This window comes from Bidens hawaiensis, unplaced genomic scaffold (assembly GCF_021521415.1).
Source record: "Bidens hawaiensis isolate Kalapana, Puna unplaced genomic scaffold, B.hawaiensis_p1.1 tig00049250_1, whole genome shotgun sequence".
Classification (NCBI taxonomy): domain Eukaryota; kingdom Viridiplantae; phylum Streptophyta; class Magnoliopsida; order Asterales; family Asteraceae; genus Bidens; species Bidens hawaiensis.
The window spans coordinates 226-21,190 of NW_027498827.1; the positions used below are offsets into that span (position 1 = coordinate 226).

A 20,965-nucleotide genomic window follows, 5' to 3' on the forward strand; every position below is an offset into this window, starting at 1 on the left:
TCCAAAAACCCTAAAAATCACCAAAAATCATGCTTTACTCTTAAACATGTTTATAAATCCGAAACATATAAATTTTTTGACCAAAAACGCAGATTAGAACCTTGAAACAACGTTTTTACGGTTTGAAAGTTCGGTTTGAAACTAAAACCGAAACCCTAACTAACAAGGCTGTTCAATGGATGATTTATGCTTGCTTTTATGTTACATGATATGTGATACACTGAGTTTGCAACCCAAGACCCGGAAAGTCGTTTAAGCTATCGAAAACCACCGAAATTCGACAAGATATTACCGGTTAACTCGTTTAGGGGTTGTTTGTGCTGCGATTGTGACGTGCTTGTTTTTAGGTTATGAAACTTTCAAGGACAACAGGGATCACATAATTGAGTCTCTCTTCAAATTTGGTAATTGTTCGATAAACGGAGAATGTTTGGCAAATTTATTATCATTTATTGGCGTTTACTCAGGAAAAATAGGTAAACTTCATGAAAAATTATGAAATTTGGTTTAGAACCCAGAAATTTTATGTTAAGATCACTGGAAAAAATTGGGAACATTTGTAGATGTCTAAGTAGTTTTTGTGCAATTGTGTTTTAATCAAGTTTTAACAGCCGAAAACGCACAAAAAGGTATTTTGGCCAAGAGTTAGGATTCTAGAGATTTTGCAGGGGCTATGTGATGATATTGAGACCACTTGGAAAAATTATCGGATTTTTCAGATGTTGTTTGGTATAAATGGGCTATTTATTACTTAATTATAACACATTAAATGAATTTTTATAAATAAATAATTAATCATAAAATTTCTAAAAATACTTTTATAAAATTATCATATTTTATTTATTTTTACAAAAAATTTCCATAATTTATATATAAGTGCATAATTAGTTATGATTAATCAAAGATTTAAACTATATATTGTTTTAACGAAACCGGCAGTTTTTATGTTTAACGAACTGACTGGTATGTCAAAATATCAAAAGTGGTCAAGTATCATAGTTTTGGATGAATTTGATAAAAACGAACTTCTTACGAGAATTCCGGACAAATTTGGTGGATTGTACGCGTTTTGTATAATCAAACCCGTGTGAAAACGGAAACGAACCTTGCGATTAATCCAGATACCAAAACCTTAAAATTCTTTTATAAATTAAATCATTTTATCAATCAATATGTTTACTTAAAAGTTCATGATTAATTCTGAGCTGCCGTCAAAACCCTAATTCTCTCTCTCTAGAATGGCGATTTTGCTGATTTTTCTTCTTGTGATCGATCTTGTTTAGGGTTTGGGGTTTATTCGGATTCCTTATTGGTAGTAATCCTTGAATATAACCTTCAGTTCTAAACTCTGCTCGATCTTTCTTTGCTGTCGTCATTCTTTATTAGGGTTTTGTTTGGTGTTTTTCGTTTTTGTTTTGCACGGGTTTTTGCTGCTCGATTCTTTGCTGCTCGTTCTTTCGTTGCTTTCTTTGCTGCTCGTTTCTTTCTTTGCTTTCTTTCCCGTTTTTTTTTTTGGCAGAAGTTAACCTCACTTGTGCTTTTGATGTCCGAGTATGGAGTCTAAAGAGGAGGTCAATCTCGTGTCAAAGGTAAAGAACATTGATGGTGCTCCGATACGTGGTATTTTAAAGAAACATAATCATGGTGTTTCTGCTCATGTGATGGCTGATCCAATGGTGGCTAGGGTTCCACATAATGCAAAGGTGACTAGGGTTTCTTATAATATTCTTGATTCTATGAATCAGGATATTAGTTTATCAAATTCAGTTAACAAAAATGGAGTTGTTTCCCAAAATATTAACGATCTGAATGTTGATTTGGAGGATGATAAGATGCTGATCCTCAAGGCGATTCTGGTAGGAAAGATGGTGTTGAAAATTCTGGTTCAAAAGCTTCTATGCCGGGGTTCTTAATCTGGAAATTCTGAGAAAAAGAAGGTAAACTTTAGGTGTTTGGAGTCAGATTCTAACATTGAAGGTGTGGATGTGATTCTGCCAAAATCATCAATAAAGGAGGTCAATGAAAGGTATGAACATACATTGTATGTTATTTTTTGGACAAAAGACTCCCTTTTCCGGTTGTAGAATCATATGTTAAAAATGCTTGGGCTAAATTTGGTATACAACGGTGCATGATGAATGCGGATGGATTTTTCTTTTTTAAATTTGATTCAAAGGAGGGAATGGATAGAGTTATGGAACATGGTCCATGGCTAATCAGGTCGATGCCTCTTATCTTAAATATATGGACAACCGTTCACTGTGTTATGTAAATCTGAAGTTACCCGTGTCCCGGTTTGGATTAAAATGCATCATGTGCCGTTAGTTGCTTATACGGAGGATGGTTTAAGTATGCTAGCTACAAAGGTTGGTGATCCGATCATGCTGGACTCTTATACATCATCTATGTGTGTTGATTCTTGGGGTCGCAGTAGCTATGCTAGAGCTTTGGTTGAATTGAAAGCGGATCATGAGTTTAAAGATTCTTTAGTAGTGGGAATTCCAGCGTTGATTGGGGAGGGTGTCATTAAACAAACAGTGGAGATTGATATGAATGGAAGCCTCCTCATTGTAAATACTTGTAAATCGTTTGGCCATGCTGATAGGAAGTGTCCAAAACAAGTTAAAGAGATTGCGAAAGAGAAGAATGGGGATGATGAGGAGGGATACCAACAAGTTAAACGAAAGCATAAATCAAAAGCTGGTGGTAGTGAGTATAAGGGTATTGAGGGTGTTCATCTCTCCAAACCTAAGCCAAAATTCGTTTACCGTGTTAAACAGATTCAGAATTCTCAAAGTAGTGATAAAAAGAAAGGGACTGAAAAATTCGTTTGCACCTTTGTCAGGAAATCATAGGTGATGTGGATGGTTCCAATGAAGGTTTGGGATGATGATATTGAGGAAGTGTTCAATGAGATCAATATTAAGGTAAATTCTGAGGGGGCAAGCACTCCCGTTTCAATGGTTCATAATGTTTAATGTTATGTCTTGGAATGTGAGGGGTGTGAACCGCTCCCCTAAACAAAGTGAGGTTCGGCAGGTTATAGCTGAAAATAAGATTTCGTTATGTGCTATTTTAGAATCGCATGTTCAACCTTCAAATTTGAGTGGGATATGTAGTAGGATGTTTCGTAATTGGAGCTGGAGTTCTAATGGAAATGTTTGTGAAAAGTACTCTCGGGTTATTGTTGGAATGGGATACGAATGTGATGGATTTGATGATTCTCTCTCAATCGGATCAAGTGGTGCACCACGCAAATTAGTCTTAAATCTGATCGGAAAGTAATTTTCTTTTCTTTTATTTATGCTCATAATTCGTATCTTTTGAGGCGTCAATTATGGCAAAATCTTATGATTCATAACAATTTGGTTAATAATCAGCCGTGGATTGTGATGGGGGACTTTAATACGATTATGAGTCTGGATGAGTCTACTTCTAGTTCCTCTTCGAGGGATATCTCGATGGTTGAGTTTAAGGATTGTATTCAAGAGCTGGAAATTTTAGATTTAAAATTTACTGGTCTTCAATACACTTGGAACCAAAAACCAAAGGGTGATTCAGGTCTTATGAAGAAGCTGGATAGAATAATGGGGAACCAGGTTTTTAATGATATTTTCCCGGGGTCTTATGTTGAGTTTCTGCCGTATAGAATATCGGACCACACTCCAGCTATTCTTTCTATTCCATTGTCCAGGAAGTTCTGTCCGAAGCCTTTTAAGTTTTCAAATGTTCTGACTTCACATGCAGATTTTAAACAGGTGGTTAAGGATGGTTGGAACATAGAGGTAGAGGGTTATTATATGTTCTCTTTGACTAAGAAACTGAAAAATTTGAAGAAACCTCTCCGTAAACTGTTATATGACAAGGGTAATCTCCATATTAAAGTTAATAAATTGCGGTTGGAAGTGGATTCTGTTCAAAGGAGTGTTGATGCGGATCCGTTTAATCAGATTCTGCGCGAGGATCAAGCTGCGTTAGTTAGTGCGTTGAATGATGCTATTTTTGGATGAGGAACGATTTCTTAAAACAGAAGGCAAAGGTGGAGTGGCTTGAGTTGGGTGAGTCGAATACAGCTTATTTTCATAAAGTTGTCAAAGCTAATCAGTCTCGTAATCGGATCGATTGTATTGAAGATGAGGAGGGAAATGTTTTCCATGGGAGGATGTTGCTAAAATTTTAGTGAATTATTTTAAAGGCTTTCTTGGCAATATTGGAACAGTTTCTGATCTGGATGATCATCATCTTTTTCGCACAAAACTTTCGACGACTCAAGCTAACAGTAATGGTTGGGCCTGTTTTCGTCTGAGGAGGTTCGAGGTGCTATGTTTGATATTGGAGATGATAAAGCTCCTGGTCCGGATGGTTATTCAGCTGCTTTTTTTAAGAATTCTTGGGATATTGTTGGTCCGTTAGTGATTTTGGCGGTGCAGGATTTCTTTATTTCGGGGAGATTGCTTAAAGAGGTTAATCATACTATTCTCTCATTATTACCTAAGGTGGGAAATGCTCGTCTTCCGAAAGATTATAGGCCTATATCTCTTTGCAATGTGGTGTATAAATGTATTACTAAAATTATTGCAAATCGTATTAAAGGTTCTTTGGAGGATTTAGTTGATATTAATCAATCGGCTTTTATTCCTGGTAGGAATATTTCTGATAACATTTTACTGGCCCAGGAGTTGATGCATAGCTACCACCTTGATCGTGGTGCAGCCCGGTGTGCTTTTAAAGTGGATATTCAGAAAGCTTATGACACTGTTGATTGGTCGTTCTTGAAGAGGATTTTAAGTGGGTTTGGGTTTCATCCTATAATGATAAATTGGATCATGACATGTGTAACCTCGTCCTCTTTCTCAGTTTCGGTGAATGGCGTTCCGCATGGTTTCTTCGTGGGAAAACGTGGGTTGCGTCAAGGGGACCCGTTATCCCCTTACTTATTTACTCTAATTATGGAGGTTCTCACTCTTATTTTGAAGCGTAGGGTTCGAAATTCGGCGGGTTTTATTTATCACCCGAAATGTGAAGACTTGGATATTGTTAACTTATGTTTTGCAGATGATCTCTTCATTTTTCTCCATGCAGATCCCGTGTCAGTTCAAGTTATTATGGGAGGCTTGGAGGAATTTAAGGAAGTGTCGGGTTTGGCTCCTAGTTTACCAAAGAGTACTGCTTTTTTCTGTAATACTCTGAACCATGTCAAACTAGATATTCTTAATATCTCCCCTTTTGCTGAAGGTAATTTACCCGTTAAATATCTTGGTGTTCCGTTGGTTTCAAAAAATCTTTATTACAAGGATTGCCGGATTTTGGTGGATCGTGTTCGAGGAAGGTTAGCTGATTGGAAAAATAAAAGTTTGTCTTTTGCGGGTAGGCTTCAATTAATTAAATCAGTTATTTCTTCTATGCATATTTACTGGGGTATGATGTTTTTACTTCCGGCAAAATTAATTACTGAAATTGAAAAACTCATGAGAAGATTCCTTTGGTCTAATGGGGATTGTTGCCGGGGAAAAGCTAAAGTGGCTTGGGAGGCTGTTTGCCTTCCTAAATTTGAAGGTGGTCTTGGTATTCGAAGGTTGTCCGAGTTTAATGTTGCGCTTTTGTCTGCTCATATATGGAAATTGCTTAGTAACAAGGAATCTTTTGGGTCAGATGGATTCATACATATAAACTGCGGGGCGTTAGCTTCTGGGCTGTCCAAAAGCGGGGTAATATGTCTTGCACTTGGAGAAACCTCTTACAGATTCGGCAAATGGTGAGACAATTTTTCTGGTTTCGTATTGGGAACGGTGACTCTACTTCTGTCTGGTATGATAATTGGTGTACTACACGTCCTCTGATTGATATGGTGTCTACTAGATCAATCCATCGGGAGGGTTTTTCTTTATCTGACAGAGTTTCAAATTTAGTTGAGGAGGGTATTTGGAGGTGGCCAGTTGAATGGAATTCTATTCTTCATTCTGTGCAGTTTCCTTCAATTCAAAATCAAAAAGATGATGAAGTTTGGATCAAAGATTTGAATGGAAAGTTTGTTCAGTTTTCTGTTAAGGATATGTGGCATGCTATTCGATCTAAGGATCGCAAGGTCACTTGGTTTAATGTTGTATGGTATCCTAACTGTATTCCTAAGCACGCTTTTTTATTGTGGCTGATCATTAAGAATCGTTTAAAAACTCAGGATAAGGTAAGATATTGGGAGAACCGAACTGATGTCAGCCAGGTATGTCCGCTGTGTGATGTTCAACCTGATTCTCATGGTCATTTATTCTTTCGTTGCTCGCTTTCACTCAAAGTCTGGAAAGGTGTATGTGAGTTTGCTAAGATTGATTCATATTCTGATATGTGGGGGGATATCTTGGTGAAATACGAGTCTTTTGCTTCTAGTAAATCGGCGGATGTGGTTACTGCTAAACTTGTTTTAGCAGCGACTTGCTACCTGATTTGGCAGGAAAGGAATTTAAGACTATTCAAAAATCAAAAGAGGGATTGCAGTCAGATCATTGATGCGGTAGTGGGCATTGTCAGATTAAAACTTCTCTCGAGTCGGTTTCGTTCAAGCTCAAGGAAGTGGATGGAAGTTTGGAAGCTGCCTAATGCTACATTAGAAGTCTAATGTTTATTTTGTTTTCTTGTAGTTTAATGGGCTGTGTTTAGTGGGTTTTTAGGCTAGCGAGTGGTATGCCTCTCGTCTAGTTTTTGTGGTTGTGTTTTTTTGTTGCCGTTTTGATACTCTGTCATTACGCCAGTTTTTATTTTTATTATAGCCTGGGTACAAACCCTTTTACCCAAAAAAATATGTTTACTTAAGTTTATGTGATCTTACCTAATCACAAAACGCATAAACGATCAACTAGGCTAGGCTCGGAAAACGGTGAAACTGAGCCAAATCTGGTTTTGAACATTTCATAGTGTACAACGTCACAATCTAAGACTATGGTCATGTTCTGGGCTTAACAGCTATACCCAGACTAGTTATACAGCCCGATTTAGCTTAAACACTGTACTAGTATTAACAGTACGATACCAGTTATAGGGTCAAGCTATAATCGAGGAATATTACTTACTGATACATATTACCAGCTTGAACTACGATAAGGTGAGTTTCACGACCCCACTTTCTAAACTGTTTTATGAACATTTGGGGTGGAAAGCATGTTTACATGTACTTATATACTTGAAAACGTATGATGATGTGGATTATCTAAGTACTAACACTTGAAAGTCCCCACAAACACAAGTGATTAACTTCGTGTCGGTGACGTGTTGATACTACAATCGGTTTGACAAACCCAACTGACAGGGCCGGAGGGGGGAACCCCGGGTATGCCGGATCGTGTTATCCCAGTTGCACATTGTCATTTATACTTATTAGATTCTGCGATGTGGTGTTAGATATAGTACTTACTTCGGGCAAAGTGGTTGTTAAATGCCAACGGGAGTACATAGGCAATGGTAGCCATGCGTTTTAGCTTGTTTCGGTTTCACTTGTGGCTTAGTATAATACATCATACACATACTTATATGCATACGTACTGCGAACTTTACGAACTCGTATACTGATTTTGTTCGTACTCGTGAAACTTGAATCTCACCAACTAGACGTAGTTGACCCGTTTTAACATGCTTTTCAGGTAAGCCGAAGTTGGAATGAATTGCTTATGTGCTTGGTGTTAGAAGCAAAGTTGAATAGCTGTGAATAGACGCAAATACATAGTAATGAATAAGAAGCCCGTGAACCGGTTATGTGATTTTTATCTAGTTTGTAAACTTAGTACCTGCCAATGTAATATGATGTAAATTAGTTTGTTGAATTTCTTTATAAACAATATGGTTGATACCAGTATTATCTGTTACATCCACGTATTACGCTTCCGCAACTACCTAGTCGGGGTGTGACATTCTCTATTAAGCCTATTTCAAGGGCCGCTCTTCGAAATGCCGGGTACGTTACACCATTAAGTGTGCGAAGATCTTCAAAAGAAGTAGGACCTTTGATATTTGACAAAAGTAGGCTTAAGTAGTACCTTTCTCCTTCAGCTGGATTAGCCGGAACAATAGGACCTCTTTGTGGCCTTTGTTTACGACAATTCCAATTACGTGAGCCTCCATTCCATGTGAAGTGTTTTGGAAAATCTTTATACAAATACTGCCTTGCCGTTTCATCCACTCTGTTTGTCTCAAAAAAATACAGTCAACATGGTTTTCTTATCTCTTTCCCTATCAACAATTTCAGACATAATATCATCATCTCTAAACCTGACCATGTGCTGATTAAGGAGATGAAGTTGCAATGTCAATACAGTAGGAGAGATTTGATAAAGGGGGAAAGAAAAAATATGCCACATAGCCTCCGGGGGTGATACATAGCATGCATCTTGAAATCTCTTTATCTCATTAATAACAACCCATTGCTCGTCCGGATCTATTTGAATGACCTATTTGTCATGTCCTTTGTAAAAATATTTGAATACATACTTCACGGATTTTGTAGTTGAGCAAACCTCGACATTCATGTGGCAGTGGAAAATCATCAAAATCACTGGGTTATACGGGACAACCCACCTATTATCAAGATCACTTCCTCGTACGTCCACCCTTTCCGCTGTCTCTTCTTCGATATAATGGATATGAATCTTCTCCTTGTGTTGTCAAATCATTAAATTATCTAGGATAATGAAAACGACATGATTGATCAGGATCTCCCTGCATACAAGGACTTTTAGGTTGTAAGTTTCCGCAAGGACCATGCATCATGTGCTTGACAACAAGCTCGTGCAATTTAGGGTGCCTTCACTTATCGGGAATTATCGGGAATTTCAGCACACACAACCTTATCATAATAGTCTGGATTGTTTATTTTGTATTACGGGTACATGATAAGAAGGATATGCGCATGTGGCAAACCACGCTTTTGAAACTCGATAACATAAACGTATGCCTTAACTTCTCCAAGAAGATGTTTCTTTAAAAGTTGTTCATTAATATCCTCTAGTTTAGCACGAAACACTCTTGAAACAAGCTCTGGACGATCTTGTGCGGTTTGACCAGGTTTTAAATTATCACATATCTCAGACCAGTGAGGATTACAAGTCATCGTAATGAATAGATCAGGCTTGCCATCATCTTGAACTAAAGTCATAGCATCTAGAAACGGCGTCGCATTTCACGAGGCCCTCCAATGAAACTTGCAGGCAAAACGATTCGTTGTCCGATTCTGTTTGGATGAACCTCACCAGCATGGACGCAATCAACGATACCTTGATACAAATACGCTCTTATCTTATCCTGGTTTCTTTGAAAAAAAATGTAAACGTGACGTCTCAAGTTTTATATAGACGTCCACGCCAAATTGTTGTAGCAATCTACCACCAAACAGAAGCGCATTCTCAGCAGACCGAATTTGGAACTTGTAACAGTAGTACTCTCGCATAGCTACGGTTTTTCTACAACCTTCTGTGTTAGCATCTGAATAGATTAAAAAACGTAATAATTAATTACATTACGCTTTGGGGTAATTTTTATAATCTTCACTTAGAAAACGTAGTTAGATTATTGGTACCTTCTGTTGGTTCGTCGATGATATCGGGATCATTGTGGACTTCACTGATTGATACTCCTTGACGTGGTATGTTAGGATGCCAACCAGACTCCCCATTGGGGAAAAATAGAGGATAACACAATGGATCGTAATAACCAAAGTACGGCAGAATATTTTGACTATATTCAGACCTGCCGTACACAACAATGCTTCTTTTGTATAAAGTGATATTGTCATTCCCTTCAACCCAAATACCGGCAACCTATATAATGTTGTATTGTAAATAAGTAAACAAAGTAATTATAAGTTACTTTTAAATAACTGAAATAATATAATGTTATTTAAACCTCGGATGTGGTTGGTCGGTTGTACACCCTTTGGTCAAGTTCCACTGAAGCATTCAAAGTAACTTTATAGTCATCAAGAGGTCCAAGTTCAGCAAGACTTCGAAATGTCTTGACATAAGGGTTTGCTGAAAGAACACGTGTCAAGATCTTCTTAATATCTCGATCAAGATTTCGCCATTGGAGTCTAAGATCTAGTTCGGTATCAGTATCATAAAAATACAATTGTAAGTACCGAGGTGTTCCATCTCTCGAAACCAACTGGTCGATGTTGTGATATATTCCTTTATGTGCACGAAAAGTATATACACCGTCTGTCATATTTGCCAATGTACCATCCAACGTCACGCCCATTGAGGCAAATGAAAAGTTGGTGTTATAAGCACGTATGTTTTTCCTAAAAACTTCTCCAGTTTCATCTTGCGAGGTGTAAAGTCGGTACAATTCAGCGAGAATTTCACAATCTGCTAATTTTGTTTTCCCACCCATACAACAAAAGGTAGGGAATTCAAATTTAAATCGTTTCGCTCCACAATAAGGACATGGACTCTGTGCTTTTAAGATGAGATGGTCTCTTGGAACACCATTATAAACAAAATTATATGGGTCATCTTCTATGTTCTCATCTCGGAGCGATGGTTGATCATCGGCAGGAGTTTGTTTATTTTGAGTATCACTTCAATTACGAATTCGATTCTCTTTGCATCTAGCATAATATCGTCTATTTTTCTCTTTTCGTTTTTCAGCCGAAGTACATGACACATTCTCTTTTGTCATCTGTGTCATTTGACTATTATTAGTTTGTAAAGGTTGTAGCGGTTTCCTCCCTACCGATCTATTAGCCATCGAAGATAATAACGAATAACTTTGACAGGTATATCCGTTACATACTTTAGACGCTTTCTTATTCTCTTTGTGTGAAGCATAATATCGTCCATTATACTCTTTTCGTTTTTGAGCTGACGCAGACGCAGATGAGGAAGATACATCATTACGATCTTTTGGGTCTTCGTTAGTCATTGCAAGTTGACGAGTACCTTGTAAATCAAATAATAAGGTTCACGCTCTATTTTTTGAAATTAGCAAGTATAAATAATAATTTATAAATTAAACAAATACTTTCAAATAAATATATTAACAACATATATCATACCTTTTTAGGAAATTTGAAGAATTCTCTCGAGTGGTCAAAGATACAAGTCAATAACTCAAAGTGCCCCACCTAAAATGATAATAAAAATCAACCTGCAAATGTGAAAACACAAATTAGATTGATGAATATTTTCGACAAAAGAAATTACTATGATAAATATGGGGTACATTTATCATTGAAATAATTTAAACAAATAACTTGTAAGGCCCCGTTACCGGTGCCTCACATTTGGACGTTGGATTTACTCATAAACACAGTTCTAAATATCAGAGTTAATTAAAACTTTCGCGTTGTCAACCATCCATTACAAACATCCATAACTTGTCTTTAAAAAAACATATCATAAAACATAGTATCAAAACATCACGACAAATCTTCAGATGTCAGCCTCTTCAGCATTGCCATGTATCCCCCTCAAGCCAGCTGTCTCAGTCGATTAGCCTGCGTGCATACTAAAAATCAGCTACGCTGAGTGAGTTCTAGTTAATCATACAACATACAGTACTTTCACCTACTTATACATACGCATCCGAAGATCCATATTATATACTTAACCTGCTCATCTTCCTTTCGTTCATATATAGTTATATATATTCTTTCTTTCAATCATTCTTTCTTTTATTCTTTCTTTACATAATTTACGTCTATCGATACTTTACATACTTATACGTTTTAAAGAGCATTAAGCCCTACTGCCTCGAGTATTATTAGGGATCAGTCCCTTTCTGCCTTGAGTATTATTAGGGCTCAGTCCCTTTCTGCCTTGAGTATTATTAGGGCTCAGTCCCTTTCTTCCTTGAGTATTATTAGGGCTCAGTCCCTTTCTGCCTTGAGTATTATTAGGGCTCAGTCCCTTTCTTCTGTACCTGGCTACCTCTTACATTCATTCATAACATACATACATACATATCATCCATACATTATACATAACATTCATAACCATAGGTATAACTTGACAGTGCGTGCAATATCTGAAGATCGTTCACGTACCGACAAGCAACCGTTTATACTTTTCACATAATCACATATGGCATACACTTATCACTTAGGATAAATGTATTGACAATTCACATCGAGTATGCACACAGCCCCGAAAACATAACAAAGAATGGGCCTAGAACTCACCTAAGTGCGATTACGTTCACCGTTAATAGTTATTCCCTTCTTGAGCTGTGCACGGCTAACTGTATAATATTTACACGTATCAATTTACTATTACTACTCACATCGCATTTCTATCTTTATATAACCCACAACGAACGGGGGTCCGGGGGCAGCGCCCTTGGCAGTGGGGTCTAGGGGCGGAAGCCCCTAGCAGGGTCCAAGGGGCAGAGCCCCTGGCTGGGGTAACACATTTTCCATTAGGATTTTAAATTATTATTTAATTCGCTAACTCAAAGTTCAAGGGCTTATTTGTAATTAATCCATTCTTTTCTAAGTCAAGGAACTGTTCTGACATTTATCAAACTTCTAGTTCATTACTTGGTTCTTAACGAATTGGTTTATCATGGCGAACTGGTCCAAGTAGCGAATTGAACCCTTTAACGAACTGGTTATTAAACGAATTGGACCTTGTAACGAATCAGTTCATGTAGCGAATCAGTCCATGTAACGAATTGGACCTTCTAATTCGTTATCTCTGTTAACGAATGGTCATAGCGAATTTGGAGTTGGTTCGTTATATTGTCCTTAACGAATTTGAACACGAACTAAGTCTAGTTCGTTATCCTTTCCTTAGCGAATCATCATAACGAATTACCTCTAATTCGTTAACTTTTCGTTAACGAACTAGGGTTAGGTCAGAGAATGTCAGAAACATTCTCTGACGCCTTAACCTCGTACCAAACTTTTCCGGCGCCGTCATCGCCGGAAAACCGCGTTTTCGCCGGAAAAACGAGATCTCACTTGTGTTTCCACCGTTTTCATCGTTTTTCGTCCCGTTCGATCCAGATCTGAGCTAGGGTGATCCCTACGCTCATCTTAGGTTCGGTTAATACCTGATTCCACCCGGATCTCGTGACTTGAACGGTTTAATGGTTTCGGCTCGTCGTTTCATGACTAGATCTAACAGGTTTAAGCTCATACAACATTATACTATTATTACCTTGGGTCAGTGTTCGGTTTCCTTTTTGATTTTGGCTAAGATAAGGAGAAAACTAGAGAGAGAGCTTAAGTGTGTGTTTTGGTGGTGTATGGAATGTGTGAGAAATGAATTAAATGGGTGATTTAATGTTTATATAATTATGGATCATGGGCTTAAGCCCATGGTCTTTCCTTCTTTCCTTAGCAACCCAATTCCATAACTCATACCCGTATAACCAAACACTAGCCCAACTCACAATAATTTCTATTTTCATTTTATTAACCGAAACTAGAAAACGGGATGTTACATAACTATATATGAATTATTAATAAAAGTATGTAGGTAAAATGTAGACTATAACTACTAATTAGTCACATATATAAGTCAAAAACAACATATATCATACCTTTTTAGGAAATTTAAAGAATCCTTCTAATTGATCACATATATAAGTTAATAACGCAAAGTTTCACACCTAAGAAGTTAACAAATCAATATATAAATATCAACACACAAACCAGATTCATTAATATTTTGTACAAGACAAATAATATAGTAATTGCATAACACATTTATCATTGAAATAGTTTAAATAAATAACTATATAACTGAATAATATATTTTGCATTATGTTTTTAAATAATATTGAACACAATAATGGGTTGGTTTCTCCCTTATTACGGTTATAATGTATTTCACTATGTATTTAAACTTTTTAATTTTATAATACATATTAAAAACTATTATGATTATATGGATTATTAATAAAGTGTGTATGTAAAATGTAGCCAATGACAGCTCTTTAGTTACGTTATTATTCAAGCCTATCTATTTAAAAAGAAAACATACTAACATAGAATTCACTGTTAGTAAAAATGTATTATCTTAAATTAGTTAAGTTTGTTTTATTAATAACAACATTTATTATGTCATCTATCTATACTATACGTACAGTACTATAGTATGTATATGAGAAATTTCAAATTAAGGATATTGGTCATAACTTTTCGGCATTTGATTTCTGAATTTTAAAACAATTAAAAATTAAAAGACAAGTTTTACTTTATTTATTTGATGATCTGAATTTACTGTAAAAATCTTAAACGGCCAGTGTGCCTCCACTTGTATATATCGTGCTTAAATTATGGCCTACGAACATTTGAAAAAAAATCTTTTTTAATGAATATCTTAAGTGAGTACACCGCTTAGAATGATATGGACGTGTTATATTTACATGTGTTCTTTACAAAGGTAAATATACCTACAAGTTCGTTAGCGTCGCCAATCTACCGAGTTCAGTCCCGATGATCTAAAATTCCAATATACATGGTTTGTTTGAATATTTGAATAACCAATTGAAGTGTATATAATCTTTGTTTATTGATTCTAACCAACTATCGCTCTTTATTAATAAAAAGATAACCAATATTCAAAATAAATACTTAGGTAAAGAAAACCAAAACACATATGCGAAGGTGTATTAAAGTAATTTGTGAAGTAAAGTAAGAGAGGTAAACAAAATCAACGCAAAGATAACATTGTCTTAAAACAAAATGGGAAGTAAGCTAAAGAGGACAAATGTTATTCAACACGAACACGGACTAAAAGAACAACCCATGACCATGTCTGGTTCATAATGGATCGTAGTTAAATTCGTTGACCTTAAAATATTCCCTATAAGCAATAAAACATGTATAAGTTTATAAATAATCATGGCACAATTAGTGTTAGTAATGAAAAATCCCATTAAAATGTATAACTTACTATCTCGCAAACGAATGAGCTTGACCCGGGATGCGTACACAACAGATTTTTTTAACATTGCTTGAAAAGTTTTTATAATATTGATTTGCGTCGTGTCTTCTAAATACAGTTGTATTATGTGACCGCTACCACATATAATATAGATTAGAAACCTCAAAAATTGTAATTATAAACCATAGAAAATTATAATTATCATATGTATATTGACTTACGTTACATCTTGAAGAAACACACTTAAACCATAAATACCATACGATCGCGAGCCCATGATAATTTTTCCAACGACAACTAAAACCAATATACAAGTTCTTTAAAATATGCATATAATAAAATTAGCGTACGATAGAAGGATGTATGTAAGGACCGTGATTATACGTACCGGTAATTATTTTTTCATATCTCCTGTCGTGCGTAAGAGTTTTTATAGAAGGCACTAATGGGTACAAACAGAACCCTCGTGGAACATGGCTTGTAAATCGAATAAGTTTAGTGTGTTCGCTAAATACAATCTTGAAATCACCGCCAAACAAGAGATGGTTTTCATGTTTTGGCCACTCTATGTATTCGAAATTCTCTATCTGGAAACGATATAGTACGAACACGTTGCCCACTAAATTTATGTGATTGTAAAAGCGCATTATATCTGCCGGGACGAATGCGACTATATGTCGTCTCTATAAAAGAAATATATTTAGTATATGAAATAGAGTTCTACTGTGTGTGCAAAATCAAAAAAAATATCTTACGGATTGGTCGAGAAAAACAACCAAGAATCTGTTTTCACGTGCTATAGGCAAAACGAACTCGACCCAAACAAAAGCCACGGTATACCAAACTCCGTATTGTGTGAGTGATGAAAAAGAGTCAACAATGGAATGCGTATTCATGATCAATTAAACCCTTCAAAACAAATGTGTAATACTCTAATATATAAAAATAGTAAGGAATTTAAAAGAGTAAAACGCAAAATGTGAAGATTTCTTGCATATTTAACAATAAAACGTGCATAGACACATATAAGAAATGTAAGATATAAAATAAAAACCTTTATTGAATTTTAATAAAAGAGTTTTTTTTAGTTGTCTATACTATATATATATATATATATATATATATATATATATATGTATTTCATAACGAAATTTTAAACCTTTTATATTGGAACATTTATAAATGTATTTAGAATATTTCATTATATACTCTTTTAATATTTAAATTGTGGTCGCATGACTTGTTATAACTTATAACCATTTGATCAATTACATCTACTTCATTTAGAATCTAGAACTCATTGCATACTTATTTTTCAACCTTTCCCATAAATACCTTTATGTATATTAAATTTAATTATGTCTCTTACATTTTTAAAATTGATAGACAAATTTAATTGTTAATTTCCTAAAGTTAACAATACCGTTCGCAATTTCTCACAAGCCTCAACGTCATATTATTTATTTGTCAGTTACTTTGATTTCATTTTTATAATAATAAATTAATATTAATACTACGCACATGCTAGTATAGAAGAAGTGTTAATGTTTATAGTTATTTTTTCTTTTGTTTATGGCTGTTCATTGTTATCTTATATAGAAATTTGATGTTTTCTTTCCAAACTAAAACTTTAGACGAAACCAATCTTTTAGCGGAATATGATATTAATTTTTTCAATTGTTACAACTACGTCCAAAATATAACTATTACATGTAACACATAATATTACCGCCTACATGATGCGCCTTGATTTGAATGTAATACCATCACAAAATAAAAAAAAAGTTTGTAACCAAACACAAATAGCAACAACAACAACAACAACAACAACAACAATAATAATAATAATAATAACAATCTATACTACATAGAAATGAGTTTAAGTAAAACATGCATGTCATTCAAATAAAAGTACATAAAACACAAATTAGAGTTCACTAGAATGAAAAATTAAATTAGACTGGAATAGACATCATGTCAAACACTATAACAAATGCATGATAGAAGCACACGAAACTAAAATCCGTGGGAAACTATAGTCTCGGTATGGATTGCACCATGGTTGAATTCACTACAAAAGGAAGGGAGTTTATAAGCGAGTTGATCGAACCTCAAGTCAACTTCAAGCACTTGTCCCCACTCCGTGATCACAAGACACGAGCCACTTAAATTGTAATACGTGATAGAGGTAGTCCTCGGAAATATTATAGACACTCTATGACTATAAGATAACAACTTTATCCATACACCGTTATTTAACTTCCACAAACTTACAGTACCATACTTTATAAATCCGGGACTAACAAGCATATGGACTCGGAATTTATATCGGCTAAAACACCCAAATTTCCAAAACCATGGACATTTGGCAAGCTTAATTCTGAAAATTCCATCGTGTTTACGTCAAACCGAAGTATAATTTTTTGACCAAATTCTCAGTGTTGGGCAACCGTGAAGTATAAACCATCACCACATAAAGTTCCCGACGACCAATTGTAAGGCCCCGAACCCGGTAGCCTTACTTTAGCGTCGGATTTACTCATAAACACAGTTCTTACAAATCAGAGTTCATTAAAACTTTCGCGGAATATAAAAACTTTCATAAAACATTTCATAACAAAACACGTCTTGTCTTAAAACATCATTTTATCTTTCAAAATAAACGAAACATTAAACTTAAACGTCTTGAGTCTTCCGATGCCAGCCTCTTATTCAGTGCCACGTGTCTCCTCAAGCGAGCTGCCTCATCCTACTCACCTGCGTGCATACTAAAAGTCAGCTACGCTGAGTGAGTTCTAGTTAATCACATAATCATACAATACCTTCTTACATTTCATACTTAACCTCTTAACTTTCTTTCATACACACATAATTGCATATACTTTCATTCTTACCTTCATACTTTCTTTACATACATAATCATACGTTTTAAAGAGCCTTTCGCCCTATAACCTCACAGATATTATAAGGGTCTGGTCCCTAACATCACAGATATTATAAGGGTCTGGTCCCTAACATCACAGATATTATAAGGGTCTGGTCCCTAACATCACAGATATTATAAGGGTCTGGTCCCTCTTTCCTCGAATATTAGTAGGGTTCGGTTCCCTAGTTCTCGAATATTAGTAGGGTTCGATTCCCTCTTCGTTACCATACAACCATACATCATACCTCGAGTATTATTAGGGCGCGGTACCCTCTTCGTAACCATACAACCATCCTTTCATTCTTTTATTAACTTTATCACATTCATACACATAAGCATACATATCATACTTACCTTATACTTAGCGTTACAACCTGACAGTACGTGCAATATCCGAAGATCGTTCACGTACCGTCAAGCCATCATTCATACATATCACATTATTCACATAAGGCATACACTTATCTCTTAGGATAAGCGTATTAACAAACATATCGAGTATGCACACAGCCCCGAAAACATAACACATAAATGGGGCTAGAAACTCACCTGAACTCTGCTTCTTCCTCCGATAGTTGTAAATCCCTTCTTTAACTGAGCTCGGCTGACTGTATAAGTTACACGTATCAATACTCGCCTGATCTAATCTGGTGGCCTAGTATTAGCTTACTTTTACTTATCGTTTTTAATTTATTTTCTAATCGAACTTGACTTTAGGCGAAGTTAAACCTTAGGCGAACTTAGCTTTAGGCGAAGTTAAACCTTAGGCGAACTTAGCTTTAGGCGAAGTTGTCATCAGGCGAACTTAGCTTTAGGCGAAGTTGTCATCAGGCGAACTTAGCTTTTAGGCGAAGTTGTCATCAGGCGAACTTAGCTTTTAGGCGAAGTTGTCATCAGGCGAACTTAGCTTTTAGGCGAAGTTGTCATCAGGCGAACTTAGCTTTGCAGGCGAAGTTCATCAGGCGAACTTAGCTTGCAGGCGAAGTTGTCGGCTGCAGCTACTGTTCGTCCTTAATCATCTTCGTTTCTTAACCAAATAACTCGATTTAGGTATCCACGGAATCGTCTGACCAGCGCCTACAAACCCCAACCATCAAATCGGCCTAACATCGACGTTTAAAGGGTGCGATTTAGGCATACAGGTTACGGGTTCTTTTATCAATCGATTAACCCATCAAATCTTAACCATTTTTCAGTAAGTTTAGCTTTGTAGGATTCGTTTTTACCATACAAACACCGATCTATCATTTCTATACTAATCCAAACCTAAACGAACAAGTTCTCGATATAAACGTACCGTAAACGAGTCGAACTACGAACACGAGCTGGTCTTTGATGTTGCTTTGGTTCGTCACGACGATCTAGCACCAACGAGCTCGGGTCCTTGCCATTGGATCTTGGTTCGGGTCGTGTGTGTTTTGGAGTGTGTAGAGATTAGGATGGATAAATGGATGGAATGGAAAGGATTGGGGTTTAAGGGGGTATTTATACTCCTTTAAGCCCATGGACCGAAGGCCCATATTTCCTTTTGGTCCATATCTAATCCCATCTAATTATCCTACTAAGTCTTCATATTTTGCTATTATTATTATTATCATTCCACTAACTCGTTTATTTCACCCGACAAAATAATATATTAAATATTACTTTAGAAATTTTGGGATGTTACACCAATTGAAGGTTTCATTATGGTACGGGCGTTTTTTCAGGAAGCGTGCAGTCCTCCATGAGCTTAATCGCATTGAATAGACATAAATGGCCAAAGTACCCCCTCTATGTTTTACGTGTACGATGTTGTAATCGTATGAAGAGTTAACATAAAATCCGATTGCATCGATGTTATATTTGTAGAACCCTTGTTTGTTCGAGTTTGACAACTTTTTGAAGAAAGTTGTCAATGGATTCCAAACAATCAACTCCCATGTGTTTATTAGGAAAACACATAGCATGCCATCTAATCTTGATAAAAATAACAAATTTTCTGGCCTAGCATTAAACGGGATGCTAATGTTGGTGGCCAAGAAATAGTTCGCGACTTTATAATTCAACGAGCGAACCTTGCACGATCGTGGACCTGCCTCGAGAATTTTCTGACCAGCTGATGCGCGCATGTAATCACATTGAGCCTTTAGAAAAATCGGCGTTGATATGAAGGTTAACCATTCCTTACAAACAGTCTTGCATTGGGCTATTGCATTTGGAGGGAGTTTTGCAATAATTTCCAGCATTAATACCATAATCGGAAGGGACGATATAGTCATTTTGATCTAAACAATTTAGTTTGGAAAAAGACAAATCATGTTTAGTTTAGGATGTATAGTTTATTACATAGAAAGATAACAAAATATATTTAGTAATTATAAAAACTAAAGAGAGTTTTCTTGTGTATATAAAAGATATAAAAATGGACGTTTAAAAATACCCGTCGGGTATACCCGGCCAAAACCCGTCAAGTTTCTAGCGACTTTTGACAAAATAACTATTTAATCAAAATTTCACTAAAGAAAAATAAAATAAATAAAAGAGTAGCATGTTTAAAAAAACACAAAGGTATATTAATTGTTAAATTTTATTTAATAAAAGACATTTATCATTTAGTAATAATAATTTATAAATTTGATTAATATCAATAATAGGAAATATAAATTATCTACATAAATTATTTAATTAACACTAATATCTATTATGTTTAATTTCTAGGCCTTATGAAATTCAAATCAAACAAATAAGATAAATTAGTAATTTTATTTAAACTGGGTTAAAATTCAAGTGTCGTACATAACACTTTTCCTTTCCCTTTTCCTTTCCCCAACCCATTTAATTGTCTCTACATAGATCACAAACTACTCTAACTAAAAACCCTCGACAGAGATCTGCCACCCAGAACACGTTTCAAACAAATTAGACGACGCCCCTACGTCTTGGCCACCATTCAACCGCAGCCACTCAAACACCTTCAGCCATAGTGAAATCCCCAATTTGATTCTTTTCTAGGTATGATTTATTTTTAATTGTCCAGATTTTTTTGATTTAGGGGTCTAGATTGTTTTGATTTAGGGGTTAGATTGTACAAATCGGCTTCTGTTGGTTTTATGATAACTAGGTTAGATTGTATCTTCTGTCTATGAACAAATAAGTGTGGTTAAATTCAGTAATTAGGCTTTGG

General features: G+C 35.7%; 3 protein-coding genes across 3 annotated transcripts; 1 reads left to right on the forward strand and 2 right to left on the reverse strand.

The window, feature by feature from the left end:
- The first annotated feature begins 2,858 nt into the window (after window positions 1–2,858).
- LOC143597921 (uncharacterized) lies at window positions 2,859–4,010 on the forward strand. The gene is made up of 2 exons (XM_077076290.1): window positions 2,859–2,927; window positions 3,381–4,010. The coding sequence occupies exons 1-2, from the start codon at window positions 2,859–2,861 to the stop codon at window positions 4,008–4,010; spliced, it is 699 nt and encodes a 232-aa protein (XP_076932405.1).
- Window positions 4,011–9,280: 5,270 nt separating this feature from the next.
- LOC143597922 (uncharacterized) lies at window positions 9,281–10,236 on the reverse strand. The gene is made up of 3 exons (XM_077076291.1): window positions 9,886–10,236; window positions 9,560–9,800; window positions 9,281–9,465 (listed from the first exon to the last, which is right to left on the reverse strand). Exons 1-3 carry the CDS (start codon window positions 10,234–10,236, stop codon window positions 9,281–9,283), a joined length of 777 nt encoding a protein of 258 aa, XP_076932406.1.
- Window positions 10,237–11,122: 886 nt separating this feature from the next.
- Window positions 11,123–20,284, reverse strand: LOC143597923 (uncharacterized). The gene is made up of 2 exons (XM_077076292.1): window positions 19,568–20,284; window positions 11,123–11,127 (listed from the first exon to the last, which is right to left on the reverse strand). Exons 1-2 carry the CDS (start codon window positions 20,058–20,060, stop codon window positions 11,123–11,125), a joined length of 498 nt encoding a protein of 165 aa, XP_076932407.1. The 5' UTR covers window positions 20,061–20,284.
- Window positions 20,285–20,965: the final 681 nt, after the last annotated feature.

Bases quoted from the DNA above. Each gene is read 5' to 3' on its own strand.
- LOC143597921 (XM_077076290.1), top strand. From the start codon at position 2,859: ATGTGGATGGTTCCAATGAAGGTTTGGGATGATGATATTGAGGAAGTG. The intron at 2,928-3,380 runs GTAAATTCTGAG...GTTAATAATCAG, and splicing joins TCAATGAGATCAATATTAAG to CCGTGGATTGTGATGGGGGA.
- LOC143597922 (XM_077076291.1), bottom strand. From the start codon at position 10,236: ATGGGCGTGACGTTGGATGGTACATTGGCAAATATGACAGACGGTGTA. The intron at 9,801-9,885 runs GTTTAAATAACA...AACATTATATAG, and splicing joins ACCGACCAACCACATCCGAG to GTTGCCGGTATTTGGGTTGA. The intron at 9,466-9,559 runs GTACCAATAATC...TAATCTATTCAG, and splicing joins CATCGACGAACCAACAGAAG to ATGCTAACACAGAAGGTTGT.
- LOC143597923 (XM_077076292.1), bottom strand. From the start codon at position 20,060: ATGACTATATCGTCCCTTCCGATTATGGTATTAATGCTGGAAATTATT.